The sequence below is a fragment of the Jaculus jaculus genome, chromosome 4 (genome assembly GCF_020740685.1).
Source record: "Jaculus jaculus isolate mJacJac1 chromosome 4, mJacJac1.mat.Y.cur, whole genome shotgun sequence".
Classification (NCBI taxonomy): Eukaryota; Metazoa; Chordata; class Mammalia; order Rodentia; family Dipodidae; genus Jaculus; species Jaculus jaculus.
The window spans coordinates 88,118,374-88,136,297 of NC_059105.1; the positions used below are offsets into that span (position 1 = coordinate 88,118,374).

At 38.9% G+C, this 17,924-nt stretch overlaps 1 protein-coding gene across 3 annotated transcripts in view; it reads left to right on the forward strand.

Annotated features, from left to right (window-relative positions):
- The window catches only part of Stam2 (signal transducing adaptor molecule 2), a 64,409-nt gene extending 53,901 nt beyond the window's left edge, over nucleotides 1-10,508 (forward strand). For all 3 annotated transcript variants that reach the window (XM_045148078.1, XM_045148079.1, XM_045148080.1), the window contains exons 12-14: nucleotides 2,940-3,093; nucleotides 6,038-6,207; nucleotides 8,401-10,508. In XM_045148078.1, coding sequence (XP_045004013.1) covers nucleotides 2,940-3,093; nucleotides 6,038-6,207; nucleotides 8,401-8,629 — 553 coding nt within the window. In that variant the 3' untranslated portion in view covers nucleotides 8,630-10,508. The remainder of the gene's footprint in view (nucleotides 1-2,939; nucleotides 3,094-6,037; nucleotides 6,208-8,400) is intronic.
- Nucleotides 10,509-17,924: the final 7,416 nt, after the last annotated feature.

Sequence of the window (17,924 nt, forward strand, 5' to 3'; positions counted from 1 at the left end):
ACTGTGCCTGTCATCTGCTACTGGGGAAGCAAAGCTGAAGCCATTGTCATTGATAAGTATCTGTTAATATGGAATGATGTCATAATAGATAGTAAGGAAGCAGAAAACCTAACTAACCCAGGCTGACCTGAACTCATTCTAGCCCAGGCTGGCCTCCTACCTCAGTTTCATAAGTGCTGGGATTAAAGATATAAGCCATCTCACCCAATTGTTTTTTGTTAAATAAAAAGAGTATCAGGGTGGAGGGATGGCTTAACTGTTAAGGCATTTGCCTGCAAAGCCAAAGGACCCAGGTTCAATTCCCCAGGACCCACGTTAGCCAGATGCACAAGGGGGCGCATACATATGGAGTCGTTTGCAGTGGCTGGAGGCCCTGGTATGCCGGTTTTCTCTCTCTCCCTCCCCCCCCTTCCTCTCCCTCCTTCTCTGTTAAATAAATAATAATTAAAAACAATATCCCTGGGTTTGGAAAGATTGCTCAGTAGTTAATGGCACTGTTTTGCAAAGCCTAATGGCCTAGTTTAAATTCCTCAGTACCCACATAAAGCCAAGTGCACCGTGGCATATGTGTCTGGAGTATGTTTGCAGTGGCAGGAGGCCCTGGCGAGTCCATACTATATCTCTCTCAAATAAATTAAAAAGTATCTTTAAAAAATATCATCTAAGGAAAATGTGTTGTAGAATAACTAAAGCTCAGAGTGGGCCAGGTGCAGTGGCACATGCCTTTAATCCCAGCACTTGGGAGGCAGAGGTAGGAGGATCACCATGAGTTCGAAGCCACCCTGAGACTTAATGAATTCCAAGTCAGCCTGAGCTAGAGTGAGACCTTACCTTGAAAAAACAAACAACAACAACTATATATATATATGATGAAGCTCAGAGTGACCATTTCTTTTTTTCTATTTTATTTTTATTTATTTATTTGAGAGAGTGGAAGAGGAGGCTGGGAGGCAGGGGTGGGTGGGTGGTGAAGACAGACAGAATGGGCACGCCAGGGTTTTTAGCCACTGCAAATGAACTCCAGATACATGTAACACCATGTGCATCTGGCTCACATGGGTACTTGGGAATTGAACCTTGGTCCTTAAGCTTTGCAGGTGACGCCTTAACTACTAAGCTTTTTCTCTAGCCTCAGATTGACCATTTCTGATTTTAACTAATTTTTTTGTGTGAGAACTCCACTGTTAAAGAGTCCTTTGACCAGTTTTAGTTTGTGACTAGGTCATCTGGTCCTGAATTCCAGATGCAACTTGCTATACTGGAAAAGGGTTAATGTTCTTCAGGAAAGTGTTATAGTTTACTCTTGACAAGCAGTCATAGGTAAATACAAATTTTCCTTGAATGGAACATCAATAGTTTGTTTTTCCTACTAAGAAAAACAGATTTATTGTTAAATTGTACATTTCACTTTATCTGTCATTATATAGAATGAAATTTTATAGCATTTAGAACTCCAAAAGATGATTAAGCAGATTTAGTGATAAGAATGCATTGTTGAGTCTTTATTGCAGACTTTTGTAGTCTGATTTCCTGCTACCCCTCTTACCCAAATTGTTTTCCACCTTCAGATTTTCCCTTCAGTCTTCCCTGTGTGTGCTAGTTCTTCCTTTCATCTGTTTTCCTTTACACTGTCCACTGATCTGACATAGTCTTTCTTTTCAGTTTGTCTTCTCCGTCTTTCCTCAAGGCCAGCTTAAGTCTTATCTTCATCTTTTTAGTTAGTCTTCCTCAGCTCACATTGATCTTGCCTAAGTTCTTCTGTTCTTTACTCATTTCCTGTAATTTTTCATTCAGTCATATTATCTGGTTTTTTTTCATGGTCTTTTCCTACCTTGTCTTCTTTTTTTTTAAGATACTTATTCGTTCTTATGTGTGCTTGTATAGCTTTGAGCACAGTATGAAACCACTTAATTTCATTTGCAGTGATCATGGCTTTCTGCTGTATTCTTCTGTTTTGTTTTGTTTTTTAATTTTTTTAGCATGCTGGGTTATGTTGACTGAATTCTTAGGATTAATTTTTTAGTCACGCCTTTATTTGTATGTACACTTAAATTTCTGCAGCTCTAGGTGGGTTACACCTGGTATTTCTGAAGGAGTTTGACTTGCTCTATAGTCATTGCAAAAAGTGGAACAGCACTGTTTGTTTATTCAGATAATAGATTCTAATAGAGAAAGGGTGTTAACTTTTGATAGAACTCAGTCTGGGTCATACTTGGTGGCCTGTTGTCTTTGCTTGTGGGCCTTTCTCTGTGGAAAGCAGCCACCTCAGTAAGTAGGTTGCACATGCTATTATGATAGTCAAAAGCAGCCATTGAACTTTTACAAACTTGTCAGTCTGAAGGATGTTTACTACTCCCTAAGAAGCAAGCTCATTGGTACCATATCAGGAAGATTTTTTCTGAAGTTCTTCGGCAATGTGAAAATTATCTGGATTGGTTGCTGTTATGTACTTTATAATTTTTTCAGTTGTGGATATAGGCAAATGAAAATGTGATTTTTTTTCCCAGTGTGCTTTTATTTCAGTCATATTACACTTCACAAAAGATTTGGACCTTACCTGTATACCTTCTTTTAGTGAGACTTATAAGCCTTCATTATAATGAAGGCTTAGACTTTTAGTACATTGAAAAATGATTTTTCTTTGTATTTGAATTTTCAAAAGAAATGTGTAACATTAAACTAAATTCTAAAATTATGAATTGATTGCAGTTGATAAGGTATGGAACTGACTTTCTCATAACATTATGAAGCCATATCAGCTGAGCTATTATAAGAATTAAATAATTTCACCTTTAGTTTCCCTTTGTGACTATCCATTATATATAAAAAGAACCTTTTAAAATATGAATAGAAATGTGTTAAACTTAAACAATTATTAATATTTCTAAATACATGCTTAAATACTATAATAGTATAAAAACACCTTTCTTCTATATCAGGAAGCATTCAGAATTGTCTGAGTTGAATATAAAAGTCATGGAAGCTCTGGAACTATATAACAAATTGGTGAATGAAGCACCAGTCTACCCGGTGTATTCAAAGCTCCATCCTCCAGCACATTACCCATCTACATCAGCGGGGGTTCCAATGCAGGTGAGCATGTTTCCTGAGAAAAGTTTTCAAAATTATAATAGTTTTAAATTAAAGAAGTTTAAGAGTATGATATTAAAATTCTATGGCCTATGAATAAAATTTAAAAACATGTTAGTGCTCCTTTACTGTGATAGATTATCTGAGAGAAATTAAAGGAAGATTCATTTTGCTTCATGATTTCACATGTATTAGTCCATAGTCAGCAGGCTCCATTACTGTGGGTCTGAGGAGCATGTGGTGGGACAAAGTTGCTTACCTTGTGACAGTTAGAAAGTAAGCATTGGGCAAAGAGATCTGGAGAGCAAGTAAGTACTTCAAAGGGCATGTGCATAGTGACTTATTTTCTCTAACAAGGCCCTACCTCCTTATAACCCATTAGCCACAAACTCATTGGATTAATCTATGGATGAAATTAGAACTCTGATTATCCAGATACCTCTCCAGGGCACTACCAGTGGGGACCAGACCTTTAGTCCATGACCCTTTGGGGAAGATACTTGATATCTAAATCTTAACACTTATTTTTGATGGCTTCCAGAAATATGCTTAAACAGTACTCACCATAAAAATTAGATACTTGGATAGAGAGATGGCTGACGGGTTAAGGTGTTTGTCTGCTAAGCCTAAGGACCTGGGTTTGATTCCCTAGTAGCCATGGAAGCCAGATGCACATGGTGGCACATGTGTCTGGATTTCATTTGCATGCCTAGAGGCCTTGGCATGCCCATTCTGTCTCTCCACCTCTTTCTCACTCTGTCTCAAAATAATAAATAAAACATTTTTTAAATTAGATACTGATATTTCACAAATATGCTTTAGTTCAGTTTTAACACAATGAAAAAACCATTGGATGTATGAAGGGAGTGTTGTGGTTCTCTGTATGCCCTTGCAAGAGTGACATGTAATAAGTCCTTAACATAAATACAGATCCTTCCTATAAGCATATCATGAAAATCCTTTGACTTGGGTCAAGTGTGTAAGTCCGTGGTGAAGTGCTGGTGCTGTCATGCAGTTCAACACAATGGAATGCTTCTTTTTAATCTTTCTCAGGATTCCTTTGACTTGCATAGTTACTAAAGGGCTTTAATGAGCTTTGTGTTCTTGGATAATGCTTTATATTTTCTTTGATGCATGACTTGAATCGTAAAAAAAATTCATCCATAATGCAGATAAGATGAAGACCTATGAAGTATAGATGTCCCAAGCTATCTTATTAGCATCACCTTTTTTCCAGTACTCTTCACCTTTTGTTGCCTGTAGCAACAATGCAAACAACTTTTCAGTATCCTCATTCTGAAGTCTTTTTTCCAAATGTTGGCCAATTAAATTTAAAATGAACATGGATGAAAAAAATGTTGTTAATTTATGAAACTGGTATGTAATGGATTGTGTGAAGGAGACATCAAGGAGAAGAGGTAGAATGTGGGTGCATAAATTAGATGACTTAACACAACATGATTGTTCAGTTAAAAAAAAGAGTGGTTACTGTGGTAACTGTCACATCAGGCAAGATGCATTTATCAAATATGCCATGCTTTGAACTTTTGAAAGCTACATATAAGCTTAGAATGGATATCTAGGTACAGAAGGACTGATGTTAGTGTTCTGTTGTCAAAGAGCTGCTGCTGCTGTGAAGGTGGAACCAAGTAGGAGTGTCTGCACCTGTGTGATAGCACCACGCTTGCTGCTTCATGTCTGTAAAGGGCGGGCATTCTTACACCAGGGTTTTGTGGTTAGTTGCATCCTATGTACAACCTTAATGATTTGTTTTGCTTTAAGGTTAACTTTCTATCAGTTTGTTTCTTCACATAACCTCTGTTTATACTATGCATACATAAGAGTATTTCAAGTATTCAAAAGTTTGTGTTCTACTTTGAACATTTCTACAAACAGTAGAGGGGATAACACACCATTAGTCATGTCTGTGAAGGTCACTCAAACTGTAAATTGCAGAGAAGGTGTATTCCCCCCAGTGTCAGCTTCTTGTCAGTGGGCTGTTGTATTATTGCTAAGGAGACAAGTGGTTTTATTGCACCTACTTGACCTTGTTTGGATTGCCTGTTGTTCTTAGTCTTACTGTGCCCTTTGTTTTAAAACAGCCAGAACTAGAGCTGCAGTTCTGATTACTGCCATGTGATATTTGCTCAACACACATTGTGGGCTTTTTTTTTTTTTTTTTTTAAATGAGGTAGTCTCTCACCCTAGCCCAGGCTGACCTGGAATTCACTATGTAGTCTTAGGCTGGCCTCAAACTCACAGCAATCCTTCTGCCTTAGCCTACAGAGTGCTAGGATTACAGGAATGCACCACCACATCTAGCCAAATGCTATATTAAGTAGACAGATAGACTCTGTTCTAAAAGGAGCTGTTAATGTGAAAACTAAATAGGCATGATAAGTATCTAGAGACTTGGGTGTTTTTGCTATTTCCTGAGTATACAGCTTCTTCTGTACCCACAGTTCCTTCTTTTTCCTATCTGCTCTAAAACCGCCATGTGTTTTCAAACATTTTTCTCCAATAGGAAAGAGCTGTATGAGTCATCCTGGGATAAGGATAAAGATGGATGTCATTCTTGTGGTGACCTGAAGTGATGATTTGCTTCATAGTGAGACATGTTACATAACAAGCACCTTTAACCACTGAGCCATCTCCCCAGGCTCTGAGACATGTTACTAATAGGCACTCTTGTTCCAAACCTCTTCAAAATACACTACCCCATTCATCTTTTCTTATCTTCTAACCTGCAGCATGAAAGGACAGCCAAAGTATACATTTCCGTAGACTTGACACTATGAGGTGGAAGCTCTGTGCTCACTATTCTGGGGTATATACACTGGTGAAATCACATTGTTCCCTGGAGAATCCCGCACTGTCTTTCCTTTAAGTCTTAAGGTTTTGTAGATGTTTGGGAGAACAGAGTCAACTTTTTCTTTTTGGTTAATAGACATACCCAGTTCAGCCACATGGTGGAAACTACATGGGTCAAAGCATTCACCAAGTAGCTGTTGCCCAGAACTATAGCCTGGGACCAGATCATATTGGTTCACTGAGATCTCTACCTCCCAATGTGAATTCCTCAGTAACAACACAGACTGCTCAAACTCCATATTTAAGGTAAGTTTTGAAGATCCATTTTAATTTTTCATAGACTTTTAGAATGAGAACATAAGGACCCTTCTTGAGAGAATAGTTCAGTTTTCACCCGTAAGATGAAGTTATTGTATTTACTCCAATCTCGCTAAGTAGAGTGGCACTGTCCTCCCATAGCTCCCATAGCCTACCTTGACAGTTGCTGAATTAAACTTAAGCCTACAGTTTAGGACCCAAGGGTAAAATAAAGCTAATGGTCCTTTGTGGGGACTAAAGGCATGTTCTCAGTACCATACTCTGATTAGACTAGTGAAGTAATTCCAGGCATATTTGTCTAAATAGTAGAAAACTTTTGTTACCTTCACCCTTAAAAGGAAGTATGTTTGAATGGTGGAAATTATGGTTTTTCTTTATAGAAATACTTCTCTGAGAATCATATATTAAAATCTTCCCCTTTGTTCACTGCACCACAGAAAAATATGTGTTCACTGTCATCATATGTAGATCACTAAGGGCCCTTTATACTCATAAATTCCTTAATTATGAACTCTAGATATTGCCTGAAAAATAAACCTGAATATGTGGGTATTCAGTTAAATTAAAATATGAAAGTACACACCAAGCATGGTGGTACACTCCTTTAATCCCAGCATTTAGGAAGCCAAGGTAGGAGGATCATTGTGAGTTTGAGGCCACCCTGAGACTACATAGTGAATTTCAGGTCAGTCTGGGCTAGAACAAGACCCTACCTCAAAAAACCAAATAAATAAATAAATAAAATTGTTATCCTAAGTGCCAGTAGGACTTATGGAGAAATTAAAAAAAAAAAAAACCTTGCATAGCTTCAACATTAATCCTCTTTTGCAAGCAGTATATGTGGTATAACTTAAATATGTTTTGAAAGAAAGCTATGCCATTACAAGAGAAAAGCAAAAGTCTTGCATTTTGGTATGATTTTTTTTTCCCAGTTAATTGTGTGTATGAGAGAAAAAGAGAACAATAAGTAACCTATTCTGGATTTCCTGGGGGTAAATTCAAGATGTTATTCACAATACACTCTGTCTTAAAAATGGAAGTCCTGGTCAGCCTGGGCTAGAGCAAGACCCCTACCTCAAACAAAACAAAATAATAAAATAAGTCCCTGCTAGAGGAGAGCTTTTGGAGGGTGTGTTGGCTTGGAAGCTGGGAGAAGGATGTGCGGGCTTGGGAGTTGGGAAAGGGAGATTGTGGGCCTGATGTGCACAGGGCTCCATTCTCTTTGGAGCTAGTCATGGGGACCACAATCAGGAACATTTTGCATCTCCTTGGGTTTTAATTGTTGTCAGTGGTTTTAGAGAAAGCAAGTTAAATAGGACTTATAATCTTACATTTTGTTCTTTTGAGCAAGCATTCCTTTTTAAAAAAATTATTATTTGCAAGCAGAGAGATGCAGAGAAAGGGAGAGAGAAAGTATAGATGCCCCAGGGCTGCTAGCTATTACAGATGAAATCCAGACACATGCGCCACCATGTGCATCTTGCTTACGTGGGTACTGGAGAATTGAACCTGGGTCCTTATGCTTAGCAGGCAAGTGCCTTAACCACTAAGCAATCCCTCCAACCCTCCTTTTTTTTTTTTTTTTAAATGTTCAGCAGACTCCAAGCCAACATTTGTTTTAGCTGCAGAGAGGATGAGATGGGTAGAGGAGAATGAAATCAAGGGTCACCATTACCTCAGACATAAGGAACAGCTTTCTTTTTTTTTTCCTAAATGTTTTACTTATTTATTCATTTGAGGGGGGAGGGGACAGAGAATAAATTAATGAATGAATAAATGGGCATGCCAGGGCCTCTGTCTACTGCAAACGAACTCCAGACACATGCACTACTTTGTGCATCTGGCTTACATGGGTACTGGGGAATCAAACCTGGGTCCTTAGGCTTTGCAGGCAAACACCTTAACTGCAAAGACATCTCTCCAGCCCAGAAACAGCTCTCTTGCACCTGTGTTGCAGAGCTTTCTTTTACTCTTTACAGCCCAGCATAGCACCTACTGCCCCTTCCTCCTCTTTGTTCTTAATCAATATAAGCATTGCATCAACAGTATTGGGTAGCTATATAAGCTTAAAAACAAAATGGAAAAGGCATGTTTGTCTTGATGAGTATTCTCTGACCAAAGTATATGTGCAAATATCTATGCAAAGTATATGTGATTTTCTTTTTGGAATTTCTTTGGTAGCACCGGACAAGACACTGTTTCCAATCCTTCTTACATGAACCAGAACTCTAATCTTCAGTCAGCTCCTGGAACAGCTGCCTACACACAGCAGATGGGGATGTCAGTGGACATGTCAGCCTATCAGAACACCACTTCCAACTTGGCACAGGTGGCAGGCTTTCCGGTGGCAGGTCCAGCTCCTTCAGTCATACAGCCACAAGCAAATTACCATCAGCAGCCTCTTCTTTAGAAATAAGCTACATGTTTCCTTGAAAAATCTTTCTAAGTGTGTCACTCACCCATGTGACACCAATGTGAAAAGAAAACCTTTCTCCTGATTCAAAGAACTATGAATAAATAAAGCACAAACACCTGTCTTAACTCTGGAGGCCATAAAAGGTTTGTTTCAGCCCAGTTTGTTTGAAGTTAATCCTTTGATCAGAGGCAGCTTAAAGATGCTTCCAGTTTTGTCATACTTTGAAATCTACAAAAATCTGGACCTTCAATGAGCAGCCTTAGGACACTTAGTGGTATGAGCTAGTTTTACTTTCACATTTTTCCCCTAAGCTGTGGTTTTCAGAGCACCTCTAAACATTCATTGTCTGTATAGTTTTCAGAATTACCCACACCATTATTTTAAAAGGTGACCATCTTTCTGCGTAAGCACAGAGTTTGCTAGTGTGTTTCCTTTGGCTCTTTAAATCGTGGTGGTGTTTACAGCACTGTCGGTTTTTCTCTCAGTGCTGTGTTGAGTAATAATTAGCATATAATTGTGCACAGAACCAGGAGCAGTTTGGAAAGAACAAACATGTTTTCTGTTGGTTACAGTGGGACTCATGTAAATGCTGATGTGCAGCAAAGCAATGAGCCAGGCCCCTACAACAGTGCTGATGGGACTAAAGACTGTTCCCAGACATTTCTTTTCCTACCAGTGCCGCTGGTATTTAGAATTGCCACAAATGACCTTGGAATCTTCTAAGGAAGCTGTGGTCCATTTGCTTTCTTCCTACATTGTGCTGTGTAGAGTCTGCATTTGCTTTGTATGAGTTAGAGGTGCATTTGAGCCAGGAGAAATCATTAAGCTTTATGTGATACAGACCACGCATGGGTGACAAGTGTGTTATGGGTGTGTTGGTTTCTTATTAAAAAGAAAAAGTGATTGAAACACTGTTTAACCTTTGTGCCAAGCTGTTGAAAAAATTAACCATTCCTTTCAGAAGCAATTCTTTGGACTAATAGCAGTCAATGATTTGATGGAAGACAGAGGATTGATAGGAAAATGATCAGGCTCTTTCTGGAGTCCACTTACATTAGCTTATAGTGCTAATTAAGACTACATTCTGTGGGAGTTGGTAGTAAACCAGTAGAGATTATTTTCTTTACAGATTTGCACACTACTTTATTACCTGCCAACTCTCACATAACACAAAATAGAAAGTACAGATAGATACATAATATTTAGATTGGGAAATGTTAGGAAGTTTAATATTTAAAAAGTTAAAATATTTTGCATGAAAGCAAAATTTTATATATATATATATTTTTTTTTTTTCTCTTTTTACAAAAGCACTTACCTTTCTATTAGAATCCATTTGATGACAGTTTGGAAATTTTATCATCTATTTACAGATATTTGATTACAACTTATGTGCTTTTTCAATGAAACTTTATTCTAAAACATGGTACTATATATAGTGGTCGACATTTAAAGGGTAAACAAGCAGTATTTGAAAGCCAAGATTCTTTCCTTGTCTATGCTAGTTTTAACCTTTCATGCCTTATGCTGTGGTTAATCCAATACTGTCCTTTTAGGTGAGCTCACTTATCTACTTTTAAAAACACTTTAACATGCACCTTACTTTTTGGAAACAAATCTTCTGTTCTTTAAAAAATAAATAAATAAATAAAACAATATCCAAAGCTGCTCTTGATAATGTTTGCATATATGGAAACTCTTACCTTTTTCTCTCAAAAGTATTTAATAAATTTATTTTAATGTTTGTGTATTTCATGTTTTATTATAAAATTGCACAGCCATTGAATTGAGACCAGTCAATTAAGCCCAATAGTGTAATTTTGGAATAATAAAATGTGACATGTATATAAACAGTGCATATTGGTATCTGAAATTTTGTATATAAAGAAGTTTCTTTTAAAAATTATATATTTTGTCATTTATAAGTAATTTTGTGTTACAGGTAGTTGATAGTATCAAGGGGCAGTGAATGTGTATTGATTTGATTTTAACATTAATAAGGAATATAAGGACATTTTTTCCATGATCTTATGGACTATATTATTTTAAGATATTCATAGTTAATTCTTTTCAATCAAAGAAAGAATGTAACTTCAGATTTCTACATTGAGTTCATAAGTAATTTTTATAGGAATAACTTTTTAATCCAATATGTTATATGAAATCTTGATATATTAGAGTTCATAGAAAATAAAATTAATTTTACCATAGAAAAATGCTGGGTGTTAAAGTGGGGTAATTCCATTTTAATGATTTTTATTCCTTCATCTGTATTTTAATGTTTTTATTTTTTAATTTATTTTATTAAATAGAATGGTCACACTAGGGCCTCCAGTCACTGTAAACAAACTCTAGACACATGTGCCACCTTGTGCATCTGGCTTACCTGGGTCCTTTGGCTTTGCAGGCAAATGCCTTAACTGCTAAGCCATCTCTCCAGCCCATATTTTTTATTTTTGTGAGATAGGGTCTTATGTATTACAGCTGGCCTAAAATTTAGATGACCTTGAGCTTCTGATCCTCTTCCCACCTCCTGAGTAGTAGGATTACTGGTGTGTACTATCAACTGAGCTACATCTCCAGTCCACTAATTGACTTATGTATGCCAGAGATGTTCACAGGTAATGAGGCCACACTTATTCTTTATTTACTAGGCCCTGTTGCAGTCAGGTTCGCATTGCTGGCAGAAATCACCTGACCAAGAACAGCTTGTGGGGAAAAAAGATTTATTTTGGCTTACAGACTCGAGGGGAAGCTCCATAATGGCATGGGAAGATGATGGCACGAGCAGAGGGTGGATAGCAGCAACAGGAGAGTGTGCTAAACACTGGCAAGGGGAAACGGCCACCCCAACAATGCACTACCTCCACAGAGTGTTAATTTCCAAATCTCCATCAGCTGGGAACCTAGCATTCCAAACACCTAAGTTTATGGGGGACACCTGCATCAAACCACCACACCCCTCTCCTGCCCATCACAAGAAATAGGTTTTTAGTAGTGGACTAAATGGTCAGAAGTGAACAGGAACAGAATTGGGTAGATACTTCACAAAGGCTATTGAAAAATGGAGATTTGGTTTTCTTTCACACCATTTAATTTCCTAATGGGGAAAGTAAAAATTTTCTAAAACCACCAAAGCAGGAAAGTAACCTTGACTGATTACATTTTAGTTTAGGAACCCACTGCCTTTTGTTGATATTTAATTGAGGTGAAATTCATGTGACAAAATTAACCACTTCAAACAGTTCTGTGGTACTGAGTAGGTATGTATGTAATGTTATGAGGTCACCTCTAGTCAGACCATTATGTGCCTGGCTTCCTTTCCTTAGTAGCCTTTGTTTAGCATGCTTTCTTTGTTTCTGGTACTGGGCATCAAACTAGGGCATTGTACATGGGAGGTAAGTGCTCTACCATTTAGCTGTGTCCCCAGCCAAAGCATAGTATACCAGCTGTTTGTTTCTGTTGTAGTATGTCAATACTTTATTTCCTATTTATTAAGTGTGTATAGTATGTGAGGTGGGGTGTGTGTGTATAGAAATACAGTACCCTGGGCACCCACATGAGGAGGGCAGTGGTATCCTATTGCTCATCTATTTTCTTGAGACACAGTTTCTTATTGACCCTGGAGCTACCACTTTTGGTTTAACTGGCTCACTAGTAATCCCCAGTATCTCTCTGGCCTCTACTCCTTAAATAAGTGGAGCACAGGCATGTTTACATGGTTCTATTTACATGGGTGCTGGGGAATTGAACTTAGGGTGAATCAGGGCTTCATGTTTATGTGGCAAACTCTCTACCCACTGAGCCATTTCACTAATCCATTTCTTTTTTTAAATTTTATTTTATTTTATTTTATTTTATTTATTTTTGGTTTTTCAAGGCAGGGTCTCACTCTAGCTCAGGCTGACCTGGAATTAACTATGTAGTCTCAGGGTGGCCTCGAACTCTTAGCAATCCTCCTATCTCTGCCTCCCAAGTGCTGGGATTAAAGGCATGCACCACCATACCCAGCTTTCCATTTCTTTTTATTTATTTATTTTTATTTATTTACTTGAGAGCAACAGAGAGAGAGAGAGAGAATGGGTGCGCCAGGGCCTCTAGCCACTGCACACGAACTCCAGACGCGTGCGTCCCCTGGTGCATCTGGCTGACGTGGGTCCTGGGGAATCGAGCCTTGAACCGGGGTCCTTAGGCTTCACAGGCAAGCGCTTAACCGCTAAGCCATCTCTCCAGCCCTCCATTTCTTTTTTATGGCTGAATATTTCATTATCTGCATATGCCACAATTCATCCATTCACCACCTTTTTTTTTTTTAAGACAGTATTTCACTTTATAGCTCAAGCTGACTTTGAGGATCTGCCCCATAGCAAAACCTTTTTACATTCTTATCAGTTATGCCTGAGAGTTCCAGTTTCCCTTCTCACCAACACTTTAAAAAAAATTGTAGCTATCCTAGAGTGTGTAGAATGCTACCTTTTTTAGGTTTTCATTTCCTTAATGATGACTGACGCTTAGTATCTATTACGTATTTATTGACCATTTCTCTGTCTTTGAAGGAAGGCCTGCTTAAATCTTTTCCCAGTTTTTTAATCACATGTTATGGGAATGAACTATGAGAACTGTGAAAATGCTTCTTACGGGCCTTGCAAATGATTTTTCTGAGGATATTTCTGTGGGATGCTTTTTCTGCTAAATTCCTATCTTGTAATTTGCCCTGAAATTTATCTTATGACTATGCATCAGCCTGCTTAGAACCAGAGGTCCTATGCCTTGGATTGCCTTTGCCCTGTACACACAGATGGTATATATAACTTTTTATTATTTTGAGGTAGGGCCTTGCTCTCTATCCCATGCTGACCTGGAATTCATTGTGTAGTCTCAAGGTGTCCTGGAACTCACGGCAATTCACTTACCTCTGCCTCCCAAGTGCTGGGATTAAAGGTGTGCCCACCATGCCTGGTTAGATGAGCAACATTGACAAGAAATATGAAGAGATGCTGATGTGAACTTAAGCCAAGTTCTTTGTCCTACTTCCTCAGTGACCTGGTTGTACCTTTTTTTTTTTTTGCCTTGAGGGTGAAGTTTCACTCTAGCCTAGGTTGACCTGGATCTCACTCTAGGCCTCAAACTAACAGTGATCTTCCTATCTCAGTTTTCCAAGTGCTAGGATTAAAGGTGTGCTTAACCATGCCCAGCTTCTGGTTGTACTTTTGACCCAGAACAATGTGTGTATGTATGATATATATTGACTACTATTGAAATCAACAGCTGTTCAAAGTAATGAATTGCCCACAGAAATGTTGAAAGCAGCAAGTGGGCTTAGAGTAGTGGCATCAGTGAATGGTGTGTGCATATTGTGGGCCAGCAGAGCTCACCAGTCATGCCTCTTTGAATCCCTTCCTTTGAGCTCATGTTTAAAGAATTTTTTAGAGCCAAATTTCCTTGTCCCTCTCTGATGTATGGCCTGTCCTTTGCTCACATAATGCTGGTTCCTCATGTATTTCTGTTTTTTGCTATTCAATAAAAACACCAATGATTGCTTGTTAGCATAAGCAGTAGCCACAGGAATGTTAGAAGCAGTGGGTTAATTCTTGGTTAAACAAATCCAAGAGTTTTTTTTTTTTTTTTTTTTTTTTTTTTTTTTTTTTTGAGGCTGTGCTCTAAGAAGCAGTGGGCCCATTTTGGGGTAAATGAATCCAAGAGTCAATATCTATAAGTCCAGGACAGTGCTGCAATTGGACATTGTGTCTCTTTGGTATGAAGGTGTAAGAGTTCTCAATATATTGTGTATGTAAAAACCTTACCAGACACATGATTTGCAAATACTTTCTCCCATTTCATTGACCTCTAACCTCCTGCCACAGCCTCCTGAGAACTGGGATTCCAGCATGTGCCACCACATCCAATGCCCACAACTTTTAGATTGTGTTGATCCTTTCTGAGTCAATATTTGTACATAGTAGGAGGTTTGGGGGACCAGCTTCATTCTCTTGCATGTCTAGTCTCAGCACCATTTGTTGAAGGTGGTTTTTGCAGCTTGTTTTAAGCTGCTATATAGCCTGTTGGTCAGTGCTGGGGTCCCAGCTGTCCAACTCTGATCCATCACACCTATAGTTATATGTCTTGCAGTTCTTGCAGGTCCTGGGCGTGTCCTATCTGATCTCCTCTGCTGTATATACATATATGACAAAGAGAGGAAAATGGTATCCTGTTAGAATACAATTCCCAGTGGTGTCCATGTAGATAGAAACACATTATTGGGAAGGTGGAAATGGCCCACATTTATTCTTCAAGCAGCTGCAGACATGTAGTGTGTCATGTCTTGAGCAAAAATGGCACTTAATGCTCTAGCTATAAAATAAGCTATCCGTTTTATTTTGAGTCGGTGGTGTGGCCACAGACTCCAACTGTTTTAATTGAATGTTGTCATTGGAGTCTCCTCGTACCATTAGAAGTAGAAAGGTCAACTACCTTTTACCACATCACACAGTAAGTGCCAGAACTGGTATTGTGCACCAAGCTTTACTTGATGCTGAAACTCATGCTTTTCCTCACGATATACTGTGACTTACCTAGAAATAATCCATGTACCAACATTGTCAGATAATACATGGTACCACCTTCTTTTCCCATGTACCACTGGGAGATGAGTGGAGATCCAAATGGCCTACCAGTGCTCCCAGAACACTGCAAGACCATGTACAAGAAAGGATCCATCTACTCAATGTGAACATGATGCCACCATAAGCTCAGACGTGGGGAGGTTGCCACACAGGCTCGGAGAAAACAAAGCCGGCAGTGAGTTGACTGGTCTTTCTCTGGAGTCTTTGCAGTGGCTGAAGGCCTTGGTGTACCTGTTTCTCTCTCTCTCTCTCTCTCTCTCTCTCTCTCTCTCTCTCTCTCTCTCTCTCTTTCTCTGCTTGCAAATAAATAAAATATATTTAAACACTCACATATTCATTTAGTTTTGAGCAAAAAGAAAAAGTGAGTATGTAGGTATGCTAGGTCCTCTTGGTGCCGCAAATGAATGCCAGATGTATGCACCACTTTGGGCATCTGGCTTAATGTGGGTACTAGGAAATTGAGCCTGAACTGGCATGTTTTGCAAGCAAGCAAGCATCTTTAAGCACTTAGCCATCTCCCCAGCCCTATCTTCTGTATTTTATGTGTGCAAGAAAACAACACTCTTTTAAATTTACTGTTAGATAGGGTTTTGATATTAAACCTAAAATTTCTGTCCTGATTATGTGTGAAACCATTCAGAACATGGAGCCATGCTTCCTTAGTGGTATTTTCAGGCTTAGCCCAGGCACACAGCATGTTTGTGCATTGAAAAATGAAAGTGCACTTAGCCAAGAGTTGCATGGCACTTCACAGACCATTCATTAAATGAGTTTTCTTCACCTTTTCTTACCTATGTGATTGCTTACCATTATTTCATTTTAACATTTTGAATTATTATAGAATTTCATTTTATTTTCTTAAAGCCATTTAAACTATGACACATCTTAAGATCCAAGCTGACTTAGAAATGGAAGGAATAACATCAACAACAAAAGAATAATTCGCCAGGCATGGTGGCACACGCCTTTAATCCCAGCACTTGGGAGGCAGAGGTAGGAGGATCACCATGAGTTCAAGGCCACCCTGAGACTACCGAGTAAATTCCAGGTCAGCCTGGGCTAGAGTGAGACCCTACCTAGAAAAAAAGAAAGGAAGGAAGGAAGGAAGGAAGGAAGGAAGGAAGGAAGGAAGGAAGGAAGGAAAGAAAAATGTCAGGAACAATGTTTTGTAACAAGTGAGAGAGGAAAGGGGCTTGGGTTCAAGAGTCAAGTAAGGCAATGACTCATTTTGCTGTGTTTTGACATTTTGGTGACTTCAGTGCTCATCAAGTAATACCTAGTTATTTACTCCAAGCCCAGGGGTTGCATCAGAGGCAGAAATAAGCAATATATAGTTTCACTGACATGGCAGAGAAATGTTCATCATGGAAAAGTAAGAAAACTAGAACTTTCATATTTGGAATGCACATTATTCAGCACATTAATTTGGACTGTTATGACTTTCCTTTACAAATTATAAAGTCATCCGCATGATTTATGATAAGCACTCAGAATGGCAGAATGAAGACAATAAGGGATAGATAATCAGGTTTTCTACCTAGTCTAAGCAAGTGATATGTAATATGGGAAATGATGTTTGGTATTGTTCTATAAGAAGGCCTTAAAACAGTGTCCAGGACACAATAACATGTTGGCCAATTGTCTCTAAAAATACTAAAGTATTAGCTACTTCTCTTGTCACTGTGACAGAGTACCTGACAGAAGCAACTTAAGGGAGGATTTATTTTGGTTCATCATGGTCAGGAAGGCATAGCAGCAGTGGTGGGAGCTTGGCGTTTGGCATGTTACATTTTAGTAGATCATGAATCAGTCGGAGAAGGAGTGGGGGCTGGCCTATAACCCACAAGGGTCAGCCCCTAATAGCCTGTTCTAGCTCAGCCACATGTCCTGAAAGTTCTACACCCTCCCAAAACAGTGTCGCCAACTGGGAACTGACTGTTCAAACACAGGGACATGTGGATGACATTTCAAATTCAAACTGCGACATTCCTCCACTGGTGCCCACAGGCTTATGGCCATCTTATAATGCAAAACATATTCAGTCCAACTTCAAAAGTCCCTTTAGTCTTGGTCACTACACTGTTCAAAAGTCCAAAATCTCTTCCAAAACACAATGTGGTCTCTTACTATGAGCCCCTATAAAGAGAAAAGAAAAATCAATGGCATGAACATTCCTATTCCAAAACGGAAGACTGTGAAGATATTCAAAATCAGACCAAAAGCAAAACTGACACTCATCAGGGCAAATGCCAAACCTTAGACAGCCCCATAGCCAGAACTGGAGGATCAATGTGGATTATCAATGGGCTTGGGAGCCCCAGCTCTGTTGCCTCAGCAAACATATTCATCCTCATCCTTCCCTTTTCCCTCCTCCTCCTCCCTTTTGTCTCTTTCTCCTGCCCCCATCTCTCTCTCTGTCTTTCTCTCTCTGTCTCTCTATCTCTCTTGGACTGGTTCCCTTAGTACTTGCAGATTTCCTTGCTGGATATTCTGGGTGTCCTTTACAACTTGGGCTTTACCTTCATTGCTTCACTCATAGAGCCAATCTAGAGCTTTCCCTGCTCCTTAAATTCATAGCTCCTTCACTTTCTCATGCTACATGCTTGCAAAACCAGCTCATGTAGATGATGCCAAGTTCTGCTCCTAAATTAAGAAGTATCTTGGTC